The sequence below is a fragment of the Triticum urartu genome, chromosome 5 (genome assembly GCF_003073215.2).
Source record: "Triticum urartu cultivar G1812 chromosome 5, Tu2.1, whole genome shotgun sequence".
In the NCBI taxonomy this organism is placed as follows: Eukaryota; Viridiplantae; Streptophyta; class Magnoliopsida; order Poales; family Poaceae; genus Triticum; species Triticum urartu.
Genome location: NC_053026.1, coordinates 533,261,752 through 533,276,492, shown reverse-complemented (window position 1 = coordinate 533,276,492; position 14,741 = coordinate 533,261,752). Strand labels below are relative to the sequence as shown.

Sequence of the window (14,741 nt, the reverse complement as noted above, 5' to 3'; positions counted from 1 at the left end):
GAGAATCAGCAAACAAGTTATGAGTGTGTAGGGCCAGCCAGATCGTGCAAACCTCTGTGAAAAAAGCGCAAGCGGGTATTTTCTCACCCCGTTCGATGAGAGGGCGCCTTGGTCGATCACGGGAGCAGCACACAATTGATACGTATTGCCTATCATTGTGATCGCCCACGTGATCATTGGCATGGGCCAGCCCATCAAAGACTATGGGCTATGAAGCGTTCTTCTCGAGCGGGATTGGTGAATTTTTCGAGAGCTTCCCAACTGGTTTTGGGAAGCTTACGAGCCAAGTTTTTTTTCTAGTTGTTTTTTCTGTCAATTGTCATTCCTTTTTCCCTACTGTTTCTTCTATTACTTTGTTTCGTCAGCATTTCTTTTGCATTTTTACTTTTATTCCTTTTATTTTTCATTTTTCCAATTCGCAAACCTTTTTAATTTTTTTGCAAAAAATTTCCGAGATCCAGGATTTTTTGAATTTCACAAATTTCTTTAAAATTAGTCAATGTCATTCAAATTTGCATGTTTTTAATTCATAATTTTTTTCACAAACTTTTTAAATTTATGAATATTATTCAAATAAGCGAATGTTTTTCAAACTCATGAACATATGTTGAATTTACAAACACTTTTCATATTCGCAAATTTTTTCTAAAGTCACGAATAGTTTCTGAATTTGTGAACTTCTTTTGTATGTTGGGTTTATATTTTGAAATCATGAAGCTTTTTTGAATTCACTAACTTTTCTTGAATTTCATGAAAAAACAATTCACAATTTTTAATACGTTGAACATTTTTTATATTTTTATAAATTCAAATATTATTGAATTTTGTGAACATTTTCTGAATTCATGAAGTTTTTCTGAATTTACCAACTTTTTTGAATTCATAAACTTTTAATCTGTGAATATTTTTAAACTTCTTGAAGTTTTGAAAATCACTAACATTTTTTGAATTCCTGATAATTTTTTGAATACATGAACATTTGTCAAATCTGGAAAAAATATTCAAACTGATGAACATTTTTTAATTTGCGTACATTTTTTACATTTTTACAGTTTTTAGTATGGTAGAGAAAAAACAAAATCATAGATACGAAGCTACTTCTGGGCCGTTCTTGAAAAGTCCGAACTCTTTCCAGCCGCCGCCTCCTCTTCCAAGAAAAGCTTGGGTTCGTGCCTCTCGTCGGCTTTGCTGCAGGTCGGCCTCGTTTCCGGTGGCCCTAGGGCCATGGCGGCGCGGTGGATCCTGGCAAGGGCCGACGGGAGGGCTCCGTTGTTAGTCGTTCCTTTAAGATTTGTTAGGGTTTGTGTCCTACTCAGAAAGACGAGACGGCGAAGGCTCCCTGAAGATGGAATAAAGGTCTTCCCGCTTAGTTCCCGTTCCGGTGGTGCGTCTAGCATTGTTGATGGGCATGTGAAGGTGTGTCTCCGGCGAATCTATCCTCGATGGATTTGCTCGGATCTGATTGTGGTTCGTCTATGTTCGTGTGTCCTCAGGTTGGATCCTTTCGATCTACGTTATTCTTCATCAGCGACGGTTGCTGTTCTGGTGCGCTGGTCCTACGGGGCCTTAGCACGACGACTTCCCTACTGTCTACTACAACAAGTTGTGCCCGACTCCGGCGAGGGAGGGGTGATGACGGCGGCGCGCCTTTGGCTCGCTTCAGTGATTGTAGTCGTCGCTAGGTGGTCTACGGATCTGGATGTAATTTTTATTATTTCTAGTGTTTGTTGTACTGCCATGATAGAAGATGAATATATTGAAAGTTTTCTCGAAAAAAATAAATAAATAGAAGTCACCAACGGAAGGTAATGGGGTCGGCTCACCCCACGCGCGACCAGCGAGAGGGATGTCTGGACATATGCGCACTACGCTACTAGCGAGTTCTATATAGAAGCTCCCAGAGCAGCGGCCCAGATATGTTGAGGTGGCAGTGACGCGCAGCTTTGTAACCAGCCAACAATCCTGTGCGTTCACATGGGAGATCCAGCGGCCGATGAACTTCAAACACTATGCGAAGTCGTAGCTAGCTGAGTTTTTGAACATTTTTCAAATTTGCATACATTTTTAAGTTTTTTTAGTGCCGTAGAAAAAAAGGACAACACCCCAAAATCATACCTATTTGTCTACGTTACAGAAGTCAGCGGCCGAAGGTAATGGGGCCGGCCCATCCAAAAAGGGAGAAAACTCCCAAAACATACTCTCTCCGTCCAAAAATACTTGTCATCAAAATGAATAAAAAGGGATGAATCTAGAACTAAAATACATCCAGATACATTCCCTTTTATTCATTTTGGCGACAAGTATTTCCAGACGGAGGGAGTACGTACTTGGCTACCAGCGAGAGGGAGAAGTATGGACGTGTGCGCCTGCGGGCGACCCGATTGTAGTGCTTGCAGTGAGCGCTATGTACAAGCTCCCAGAGCAGCGGCCCTGATATGTTGAGGCGGCCATGACGCGCAGCACTGTAACGACCCGACAATCTTGTGTGTTCATACGGGAGAGCGGACGGCTGACAAACTTAAAACACTGTGGAAAAGCCATGGCTAGCTGAGTTTTACTGTCTTTGTAATAATATAACTAGCTGGGTTACCCACGCATTTGCGCGGCTAGATTAGCTAAATATCATATTAAAGTGTTGTTACGTGGGTACTTTAAATTATTGAGAACTGTGTAACCATAATATTTTCACTATCAGTTTCAATCAAAATCAGGTGCACAAATGGAATTTACTAAATAAAGATACATCAAGTTGCTTGTAAGAAACATTGGTGTGTAACAAAGGTAGATCGTCGTGAAATTGCAATTTTCTTCATTCTTATATATTTTTCTTCCGGTCTTTCTTGTACCTTAGAGCCCATAGGATTTTCTTACAGAGGACTAAAACATAATCATGTTCCTCCATCCATCTCATTCCCAGCCACAATTTTCTTTTGATTCTCTGCTCCATTTTCTCAACCTCTTTTCTTGCTCCCTTCTCCCTATGCATGTTTATACATTTAAGCAACATGTGCATGTTGATACATCAACATGATGCATGTTCTGTTATTAGATATCTCGTCACTATATATTCAATGTTATCAAATGTAAAGTATATTGTGAAATTTATTTTATATATTATTCCACATTCATGTGCCTATTCATTTCTATACATGACTATTTAATAATTTTGCTATTTAGAGAACTCACATGGAGTAAAATCAATTTATCAGTTTTTATGCAATTCTTAGTTAATTTTTTGTATTTTATAGATTATTAAAAAGTAGTTGTTTATGGTGTTCATACGAATTATAAATAAATACAGACTTCTAATACATTTTGAGAAACATAGCTTTCTATATAATTTTTCCACTGAGTAGGAGAACGTCAAATTTCAATATTTTGAAATAAATATAGTTGTATTCTTAGGTTTAACCTATAATATTTTTAATAAATTTATTCTGAAATTTCTCTACTTGGGTTTCATGTAGGAGATGTACAAAAAATGCTAATGATATGTATTTATCGGTGTATATTTAACATATTTATTTAATCAAACAATAGATAAAAAATCCCTCACTTGCTTGTCAAGTACAGGGGTTTCCGCTGAATTCCCATGGAAATAGTTAACTGGCTGTGTTATATGGTTTGCCTCAAGTCCTGAGATATCGGATGAGGTGGTTGCTTACGTAAAAATCTGACGTGTCTGTTTGGGATTCTGATTTTGAAAGGTCTAGAATCTGGGAATCTGTAGCTGAAGCCCAATCGAAGGCCACCATAATGTATATATGCATGCATTCACATATGGCAAGTTTAACAAATCCACATGCTGTTCGTAAAAAAAAGGAAAACAAATTTATATGCGTGATGCGCCTAGTTGCAAGCAAATTGTCTTATGTGATTTGCTTATCTACTTGAAGCACGTCCACCTGCGTCCGCGTCTGAGTCTTCTTGCTCATGTCTGTATGATCAGCTATGTTTTGCCCCTTTGACTGGACGTCGGACATGTTTTAGTTTAACATGCTTGGTAATTTTTTCATACGTGATGGATTGGGACTATGAGTTCCCTTGTATGTACGTGTTTAGATGGTATGTGTCAGCTTATAGATTTATCTGCACGTGTCTTCCAAACTTTAAACCCGAGCTGTTTTCTTTTATGTGCTTACTGTGAGCCATTACTTTTCTCCTATTTTAATAATTTAATAGTTTTTCATAATTTAGCTATTTATGAATTTTGTGAAGTACATATATCTCAGCTCATCTTTGTCCTAGTCAAATGCTAATTTCAATATTATTTTTAAATTTAGCTATTTATGAAATTTGAGATGTAAATATCAAATATTTATTTACTTTGAATGATGAAACATGTGTATACTTTTTTATTTGAGAAGTAATACGAATTAATTTTATCCAGTGGTTATGATATTGCTAAGAAGCAAATGAGCTAGCCAAATGAATTATTAACCAATGACAACAAAGTGATGTCATTGTTTGTAGTTTGTAGGAAGCTTATATACTACGAACTTGATTGCACCACTTTTGCCTTCACTACGTACACGTGCGAACCTGGTTGACTCCGGTTACATTATTGTAGGTGACATGTGAAACAAAACTCTGATTCGTCAGTTTTGTTTGGAAAGTTTTTTCCTTTTCTGTTTGCACCATTGCACCTTTACGGTACGGTATTCTGCACTGAAGTGGTGATCTAAAAAACTCTATTCTACACCGAAGTTGTATGGCTGGCCAGTCAAAACCGGCACGGCATCACTTTTTTTCAAGTAGTACAAAATAATGACTTGCTGATGTCAATAGATGTCCGGTTGGACTTGTACTTAGGCATAATTCCAACTCATATGCTGCGTTGCCAAGCTTTCCTTTTTTTTCTACGGCAAGTTGCCTTAATCTAGTCCGTTCATATTTCTTAACTTTTTGAGCGGTGAATCTCTACCGTTACTTTTCTATCATTTTAAGTATATAATAGATAGATAGACAGATAGATAGAAGATTGGAATCACCGATGTCTTGCCGCGAGCCTAACAATATATAGGAACTGGAGTCGGTAGTGTGCTGCTAAGAGCAAAGTGTTTCCATGCAGAATACGTTTTGTGTGTATCAAATCAAGCATACGGTTCTTTCTGTTAGCTAAGATAGTGCGAGTTGAGACAAGCGTCTCAGCCCCGAGGGATATAGTGCATATATACGTAAATATACAGATAGTATACATACAGCAAGACACATATATAAAGTACAATATTGAAGCCCTGAACCTCGAAAGAGTCATGCAGAATATGTAGGTACTTTTATTATAGATAAACAGACTAGTGTTATGCTTGTCGCTTCTTCAGCTTCACAATGAGCCCATTTTCCATTTGCAGTATACAGGACGACTTGGGCCGGATGCTCTGCCCTTCTAATACCTCCACATTGAAGTTCCACAACACTGTGGCGATGATGATCTTCATTTGCATAACCGCAATGTCCTTGCCAGGGCATATCCTCGGGCCTGAGTTGAAGGACAAGAACTTGTGAGACGGTACGTACCTCAGCGTGTTGCCGTCCTTTGAGAGCCATCTGTGTGGGTTATAGTCCAGACAATTCTCACCCCACACGTCCCTCATTCTTCCCATGGAATAGATGGAAACAAAGACTGTGTCACCTGCATGCACCTTGTGGCCACTCGGCATGATATCCTCAGTGGCCACCGTCTTGCGCTCCAAAGGCGCCGGTGGGTAGAGTCTGAGAGTCTCATACAAGGTGGCTCGTAGATAGACCAGAGACTTGATCTCCTCTGGCTCAAAGATCACCATGGCACCCGCACCCGTGGGTGCTTTTTGTAATGCAATTGGTAACAATTCATTACGGATAGTTGCCACGATGTCAGGGTTCTGAGCGAGGTTGTAGAAGATCCATGTCAGGGTCGTGCGAACCGTGTCCCGCAGAGCGAGCATGAGGCCAATGAGCCCCGCACAGAGAAAGTCGTAGTCAGCAAAGTCTGGGTCGTTGATGTAGGAAGACAGAATATCCACACCCTCTTGTTCCTCATCATTACTAACATGTACTTTGTCGATGTTCCTCCGTTCGATCATCTTTGCGACGAACACTCGTAGTACTGTGTGCGCTGCACCAAGCATTCTCTCAGGCCCAATGTTTAGCCACCTCATCACCTTCCAGCAAGAGGCTGGCATCATGTGCCGAAAAAGCCTACTTCCATGACCGTATCCATGGCAACTGCGATGTCCATGGACGGCATGTCTGTGGAAAGAAGGCCAGGGTCCACGCTAAATAGAGCCGTAGTGGCCAAGTCAAACATAAACCTCGACATTAGTTCCTGCATGTCAAATAGAGCGTTGGTGCTTGCCATGTGGCAAAACAACGGGAGAAGGTTGTTCACCACCTTGTCGCGGCAGCAAGCCTCCATACTGGCAACCAACCGCGGGCTGCTGAGTACAGTATGGATCTTCACTCGTGGACGAAGAGCTCGTGCGCCGTCGACGTTGAAGAGGCTGTCACCCATGATGTCGAAAATGGCAGCGAACTCCGCGCCCTTGGGGAAGTTGGTGTAGTTTGTCGTGAAGATGTGGCGGATGTTTGCAGGGTCGCAGGTAACGAAGAACCTCATTCCGGTCCCAGGTGGGCCATGCGCCCTGAAGTTGTGGCCGTTACCGGCGAGAACCAAGGTGAAATAGTCAAGCAAGTTGTGGACGTTGACCAGCAAGGAAGGGAACATGTGTATTATTGGCCAGTTTATGGGGAGAGCTGCTGGGTTCTTTGATCTACTACGAGACCTAAAGTACAAGTACATGGGAACAAGTAGCACGAGTGTGGAGATGAGCAACTCCAGACGGAATGGAATCAACATTGTTTATCACTACTGTGGGAGGATACACACTACTATATGTCAATGGTTTCATTTATAGACATGACCCCTCAATTTAAGCTCGTTGGTCGTGTGCACATCTTTTTGCATCATGTACTGCATATGGACCAGGGAGGGGCGTTTTGGCTCCCGGGAGCATATGCTCCTGGATGAACAGTAAATTAAAAAAAAAGAAAAAATATAAAATAATTGAATTTGGTGGTGGATTTTCGATATGGACCAACCAATCATTAACCTACTAGAAAGATACTGTATGTTTTAGTACCTCCTATATGAAGAGTACTACAGTCGACCAATGTTCAAATCATCCTTAATTAGCAGTTGATCAGTAGCCAACCACTCTTTTCCGTTTTTCTTCGAGGATCTTTTTTAGTTATTTAGTAATGGGTATCTATCGTGACGGTTAGCTGTAGCATATAGTCTTTGCTAACAATCAAAACGTGCCAGCTAACAAAGCTAATTCTTCCACACAAAAATGTGTCTGCTCCTAGCTAGGGAACCGGCAGTTGCATTTAGACAAGGATGTTCGATCATGATGTATATAAATATAGATGGGTTCCTTCTTCCATGCTTCCGGATCACAGTAGCTGTGAAGGAAGATGATTTTGTCAGAACTGTTGCCACTTATTAGCCATTTTGTACCCATATTTATTTCCACCGATTATCTTATCGCGACATATATTTATATCCATCATGATCGTGTACCGGTAGCAGGCGAAGAAGGATGCCTAGTACTTTATATCCATTGTCGCCATCCTTCCTTGTGAATGTTTTTTTGAATTAAAACGAAATTTTATTCATTAGCAATAATCAATACATCGTTTGTAAGAAACGATTACAATTTCACCAATAGGCTCCTTAAACCAATCCGAAGTCGAAAAAAATCTAGCTAATCTAGCAAATTCATGTGCTACTTTATTAGCCTCTCTATTACAATGTTCGAATTTAGTCATGATAAAATCACAAGCATAGTGATAGCAGTCATCGAAGATTGCCGCCGCCGCTCCCGTCGACTGTCCTCCGTCCTGCATGGTCTCAATCACCTCCAGATTGTCAGAGTTGATGATTAGGTGATTACATCCCGCCCTTTGTGCTAAATTTAGGCCAAATTTGACAGCTAAGGCCTCCGCCATGATAACATCCGCGCAGTAGTCTGTCTTTCCATTCCCTCCTGCAATAAATCTACCCTTGTCGTCTCTCAATACTGCCCCCATCGTACCCTTCAGCAAGTCAAGGTCAAAAGAGGCGTCAACATTGAGTTTCACAAATCCCCTAGGAGGACATTTCCAACCCCCTTTTTTCATGGACGCCTTTGAAGATGATGCATTTACAAAATTATATGTAAGAGCTATGATCCCCATTGAGATCTGAGTCACATTTTGAGTTAATTCCTGGTGCACTAATTTCCGTCTTTCCCATCATATATACCAAACTGAGATAGCTATCATTTCTCTATCATTTTCATGCCCCATAATGCGCAAGGCTTGATCTGGAAGGAGTAATAGGTATTCCAATGTTGCCTCTCCAGCACGATCAATCTCACGAGCTCTCTCAATAATCATATCCAACCCTAACCTTTTCCAAACCTCCTTCGCTTTTCTACATAGGAAAAGCAAGTGCTTCGTATCTCTACACCCTGAGAGCAGGTAGGGCAAGAGGGCAAGACGTTCATGTGTCTATTAGTGAGTGTTGTCCGACATGGGAGAGTGCCATGTAGTGTCCGCCATAAATTTTTTTGACATCAGCCGGACAAGATAACTTCCATATCTGACACCATATAGGGTAGGTGTGCTCCATCCCATCCCATTGGAAAATTTTAGTTTGCTCCCATACTGATAGTTCCACTCCATAGAGTAAGCAGACCGTACCGAAAATATACCATTTTTCGTATAACTCCAGGCAATAAAATCCGTCATATTATGTTGCGAAATTGGGAATGTTGATCCAGTCTGCGATGATCATCTAGGTAGGAAATAATTAACTACTACTTAAGGGTGCTTATATGGAAGCGAATCCACTGGGGTGGGCATAATAAACTTGAAACCGAATATCGAACCAAATACCAAACTGAAATAAGTGAATTCTAATTTTATTCAGTGCCTTATTAAGAGAACCAAATGCTGCTACATATCCGTGTTCATTTCTAGGAACATTGTAATTATATTTAAGATAAGGATATTCGATCAGGGTTTGCTTCTTCCTTGCTACCGGATGAAGTAGCAGGGGATGGAAAAGTTTTTCTCAAAGTTATTAGCACTTGTCCGTAGTCATGATCCATACTTATTTCGACCGTACTCCATATTATTATTTATCATGAAATATATTGATGTCTGTCACGATCATAGGCTGGTTAGAACCAAAAGTGAATGGGAAAAAAATGGGAAAATAAATATCCTGAGTTTATTTCATCGTATATTTGTAGAGAGGGAGGTCTCTCGACTCCGCCCTCCCGCTCGTCCGCGCCGCCACCCCGCGGCGGCCGGGCGGGCCTCTTCTTCCCCGGCGCCCGTCGACTCAGCCCTTCTCCGCCCTCCTCGCCGCCACCTGCGCGGGCCGCCGGGCGAAGCCTGGTTGGCCTGGGTGGCGGCGGGGGCTCTCTCCTCCCCGTCTGCCTCCGGCAGTGCGGGGTGTTGCGGATCTAGCGTGGCACGTCACTGTGTGCAGGGCGCGGCGGCGGGGCTGTGGGTCGCGACGCTGGTGGCATGGGCGGTCGTCGGTGCCGTGGCGGCTGTGCGGTGAAGGCGGAGTTTCGTCCTTCGGGCGGTTCGTGCAGGGCGATCCCAGTCTGATCCGGCCGGATCTGGCGCTGGCGGCCCGTCCGGCAGCGAGGGCTGTGGCCAGCAGGGGCATGGAGGTGTGGCGGTGGTTGGTGCGCATCCAGGCGGGCGGTGGGCGGCTGGCTTGCTTGCTCGCGGCCGTGTGACGGTGCGGGTCGTGGGCTGCTTGGGCCGCGGGCGGTCGCCCTGCATTGGTAGGTGGTGGCGGCAGCGCAGTGGTGGTTTTCCATGATCGTCTCCTCCTCGAGGTGGTGGCTCATGGCGGTGGTCCGGGTCATTCACGGCGGCGGCTGGGCTTATCCGGCGTCGGCTCGTCGGTGTGCGGCCCGTGTGGACCTTCGACCCTTCTCTTCGGGCGTCCGTCCGCTATCATCGTCGATGGTTGGCCCTCCCCCAGTGACAGTCCATCACTCGTCTCGCACCCGGTAGTAGGACCGATCTTGTCTCGCACCCTGCAGTAGGACTGACCTTGTCTCGCGCCCAGCAGCAGGACCGAGCCCGTCTCGCGCCCGGCAGCAGAACCATGCTCATCTCGCGCCCGGCAGCAGGACTGAGCTCGTCTCGTGCCCGGTGCCGAGGACGGGCTGATGGAGGCCAGCCTTGGTCAGCCTATTGGGTCTCGGCACTAGGGGCAACCCGTGGGTGCGAAAGGCGGGTCCTTTCCACTCGTGTCTTTGGTCGGGGTAGCGGCTGATCTCGGGTGAGGAGGTGCCAAGGTCTTGGATGTCGGGGTGGCGGCCCTGACGGTGGCTCCGCGGGGCTCTTGGGCAGAGCCCGTGGCTTGATGCTGCCCAGTTGCCATGGCCGTGTGGGCGGCGTGGTAACCGGGGTATGGCGTTCGGCAGCGGTGAATGATGGTCGGGGTGAAAACCTGCTCTTTCTTCGGATGGACCGGCGGCGGCAGACTCGTTCCCTTCTTGAAGGCGTCGTCGCGGCTCTCATTGCCCTTCGTGTTGCTCCGGGGGAAACTCTGATCCTCGGATCGGGAGGTGGAGGCGCTCTGGTGTCGTCCCCTTCATGAAGGCGCCGCCTTGGAGCCCACGGTTCGTCATATGTAGTTTCACCTCTTCGCGTAGTGCTAGGGATGGTTTTGCTACGCTCAGCGCCTATGCATCTTGCCTTGGGTGTGTGTGTGTGTGTGTTGTGTGGGCGTGAGTTTGTACTGGGTGATGTTGAACGGTGCTTTATATATAAAGCAGGGAGAAAGCCTTTTTCGGTAAATAAATATCCTATTGATTGTGACCCTCCTCCCGCTCGAATGTTTATTCAACATCCAAGGAATATCTATTTAATTAGGAAATAATATCTACATGTGGGCACGTTACTTTGAGTCTTTACTTAACTTTTTGAAACAAGGCAAGCGATTTGCCATTTTCATTGATTAAGGAGAAGAGAATTGCCTGGTTAATTGACAGAAAACCGGGCTAAAACCGTTACAACCCAACCCACATGACATGGGCATCACCGGCCAACCTGGCCACCGACATGGGACACAACCACGACGTCACATGCCACCGGATGGCCACACGCGCAAGCAACCGACAACATCAGTGTTAGGTCCAGTTAATCAGAAATGAAGACAAAAAATAGCTATTGACTGCAACAACAGATAATTCATATAGTACAGTATCAGTGTTAGGTTTATTCCCGCCCGTACCTAAATGGCCGGCCGGGTGAGCATAGAAAACGTGAAAAAGAACATTGGACTCCAAAGCAAAATAACCGAATTCTTGGTTATGTCAAGTTAGTAATGGACACTAATGCCATTATTACAAATATGTGTATTTGGAGATAATTTACAGTTGTATTCACACAAGGATCTATGACCGTGATGCTTCAAATATAGAGTGCTCATTTCTCGCTTGTTACCCGGTCATAGAAGCAGCAAAGAAAGATATTTTGCTGTCGATGTTATTATTACTTATTATTTATTGCGATTCATATTTATTTCATGGTGATCCATATTATTATGTATATTGGTCATAATTTTAAATATATAGCACGCTATCTCGGCACTATAGCACCCATTTATCTGCTAACGCTTATGCCGCTATTTAAAACTTTGATCGTGGTGTATATTTAAGACCATGGTGGTCGTAGGTCGATAGCAACAGAAGAAAGAAATGTATATCCTTTGTGACTGTCCTTCAAAACAGATGTTGATTCCACATGCGATAAATGACATTTCCTTAAAAAATAATTAGTATCCAAAAGTGATAAACAAACTATCAAAGGGGTCCCATATATCAAAGCCAACTGTATAACATTTGTTCTTGCCATACATTAGATGGCTTTGTCTGTGCGTGCGTGCGTGTGTGTGTGTGTCTCATTGCTAATGTCTAAAAAGTGGTACCAGTGGAGTAGATAGGTGGGCTCAATGAGGACGAATGTTCATGGAGCTGGTGCGCATTCATTCACTCAACTTGAATAGCGACCTAAACTTGTCTGATTACATACAGCTCAATCAAACAAAAATGCTAATAATCTAGGTATGGCCTCTTGATTGATTCTAAGTAGAAACCATGAGTGCATCAACAAGACAAAATACAAAGCACATCCACAACCAGGCCAACTATGCCCACTCCTCCGTCCAAGAGAGACAGAAAATGCTTCCGAGGCAAGCTATCCTTCGATCCTCATCCTCGTCCCCGACTCAACAGAAAATGTATGCAAATAATAGATATAAATTTAAACATATGTCCTTATTATTTTATCAAATAAATAGCAATCCATGTATATAAATACAATACTGAGATTCCAGGCCTGGGAAGAACCATGCAGGACCCTTAAGTAAGTTTAAACACAAGGATTGTGTAATGTTACAATTCTCGCTTCCTCAGTTTAACTATAAATCCATTTTTCATCTGTAGTATACAAGATGGCTTGGGCTGGATGATCTGCCCTTCCACCACCTCGACATCAAAGTTCCACAACACAGTCGCAACGACGGTCTTCATCTGCATAACCGCAATCTCCTTGCCAGGGCAGATCCTCGAGCCTGAGTTGAAGGCCAAGAACTTGTGAGATGGTACGTACCTCAGGGTGTTGCCATCCTTTGACAACCACCTATTCGGGTTATAGTTAAGGCAGTCTTTACCCCATAGGTCTTCCATTCTCCCCATGGAGTGCAGAGATATAAGGATGGTGTCCCCGACCTTCACCTCATGGCCACTCGGCATGATATCACCAGCAGCCACTGTCTTGCGCTCAATAGGTGCCGATGGGTACAACCTAAGAGTCTCGTACAACGCAGCTCTGAGATAGACCAGAGGTTTTGTATCCTCTGGTTCAAAGATCATCATGGCACCCGTACTCGCGGGTACTTTGCGCGATGCAATGGGTGAGAGTTGACTGCGGATAATTGATACAATGCCAGGGTTCTGGGCGAGGTTGTAGAAGACCCAGGGTAGAGTGGTACCAATCGTGTCCCGCCCAGCAAGCATGAAGCTGAGGAGCACCGCATGGAGCAAGTCATTGTCTGTGTATTCTGGGTCATTTATGTAGGAAGATAGAATATCCTCGTGTTCATCATCATTACTCAATGCACATCTTCCCTCATTGAGAGTTATCTTACTCCTCTCCTCGATCATCTCTGCAGCAAATCTTCTTAGCACCGTGTGCGCCGTGCGAAGCTTCCTCTCGGAGCCGATGTTTATGCGCCTCATTGCCTTCCAGCAAGAGGCTGGAATTAAGTGTCGGATAAATCCCACCTCCATGACCGTGTCCATCGCGACCGCGGCATCCATGGGTGGCATCGACATGTCTAAGGAGAAGGACAGGAGGCCAGGGTCCACTCCAAAGAGAGGTGTGGCAGCCAGGTCAAACATAAACCTGGAAAACACTTCTTGCATGTCGAACGGAGTGCCGGTGCTTGCCAGGTGGGAAAATAATGGTAGAAGGCCATTCTCCACCTTGTGACGACAGCAAGTTGCCATACTAGCAACCAACCGCGGGCTGCTAAGCACGCTCTGGATTTTTGCGCGCGGCCGAAGAGAGGGTGCACCATCAATGGTGAAGAGGCTACCAGCCATGATGTCAAAGATGGCGGCAAACTCTGCTCCCTTGGGGAAGTTGGTGTAGTTTGTGGTGAAGATGTGTCGTACATTCGCGGGGTCGCAGGTGATGAGCAACCGCATCCCGCTCCCAACCGGGCCATGCGCCTTGAAGTTGTGGCCTGATTCGGCAAGCACTATGGAGAGATAGTCATGCAAGTTGTCGGAGTTGGCCAGGAAGGAAGGTAACATATGCAATATTGGCCAGTTTGTGGGAAGCATTGTTGGGTTCTTTGATCTACTACTATACCTAAAGTAGAAGTACATAGGGACAAGTAGCACGAGAGTGGAGATGAGCAGCTCTTGCGAGAAACTACTCGACATTATTATCATGAGGGTAGCGGGGGATATGCTATTGTCGTACTACTTCGATTTATGCATCCTGCAATCGAACATGGCGATTGCTTCATTTATAGACAAGTTCCCTCGATCTAAGTCCATTGTGGTGCACGTTGTTTCACATTGTGAAGTGCATGTTGACTAGCCAATAATTAGCTTGCCACCACAAGAATATATTGTAGCTCCAACAGAGGTAGTTATACGCTCGAGAAAAGTCTCCAAATCGCACTTAATTAGCAGTTGGTCAGTAACCAATCACTCACCAATTAGGAAATATAATAGTCTTTTTGCTTATTTGGTGGTGGATGTCTATCTTGAGATAGTTAGCCATATCTATTCTTTCTAAAACTATCAAAATTAAAAACATAATAGCTAATGAACCTTTAAAGCTACTAGTCAAACTATGGTATCTATTTCATGGAACTTGGAAGTTGAATTTAGGCAAGGATCTTTGATCACGATGGATGTAAACGTAGAGGGTTTTCTTCCCACGAGCTACCGGTACCGGTCACATTAGCAGTGATGGAAACTGGTTTTGTTGAAGTTATTATGGCCCATCCACTTTGGTCTATATTAGTTTACGTTGTTGTCGATATTATTATCACTATAGTGATATATATTTATATCCATCATGATCATAGGCTACTAGGAAGCAAATAATGAAATGACAAGCACTCTCACCAGTCCTTTTTTATCTGCATATAAGTTTTGTCCGAAGTC

At 44.0% G+C, this 14,741-nt stretch overlaps 1 protein-coding gene and 1 pseudogene across 2 annotated transcripts; both read right to left on the bottom strand.

Annotated features, from left to right (window-relative positions):
* Window positions 1-5,119: 5,119 nt before the first annotated feature.
* On the bottom strand, window positions 5,120-6,842 carry LOC125556618 (annotated as a pseudogene).
* Window positions 6,843-12,313: 5,471 nt separating this feature from the next.
* LOC125510445 (noroxomaritidine synthase 2-like) lies at window positions 12,314-14,088 on the bottom strand. 2 transcript variants are annotated; one of them, XM_048675624.1, is made up of 2 exons: window positions 12,728-14,088; window positions 12,314-12,628 (listed from the first exon to the last, which is right to left on the bottom strand). In XM_048675624.1, exons 1-2 carry the CDS (start codon window positions 14,013-14,015, stop codon window positions 12,450-12,452), a joined length of 1,467 nt encoding a protein of 488 aa, XP_048531581.1. In that variant the 5' UTR covers window positions 14,016-14,088; the 3' UTR covers window positions 12,314-12,449. The 2 variants fall into 2 exon arrangements, with proteins under 2 accessions (XP_048531581.1, XP_048531580.1); XM_048675623.1 differs by having other exon boundaries at window positions 12,314-14,088.
* Window positions 14,089-14,741: the final 653 nt, after the last annotated feature.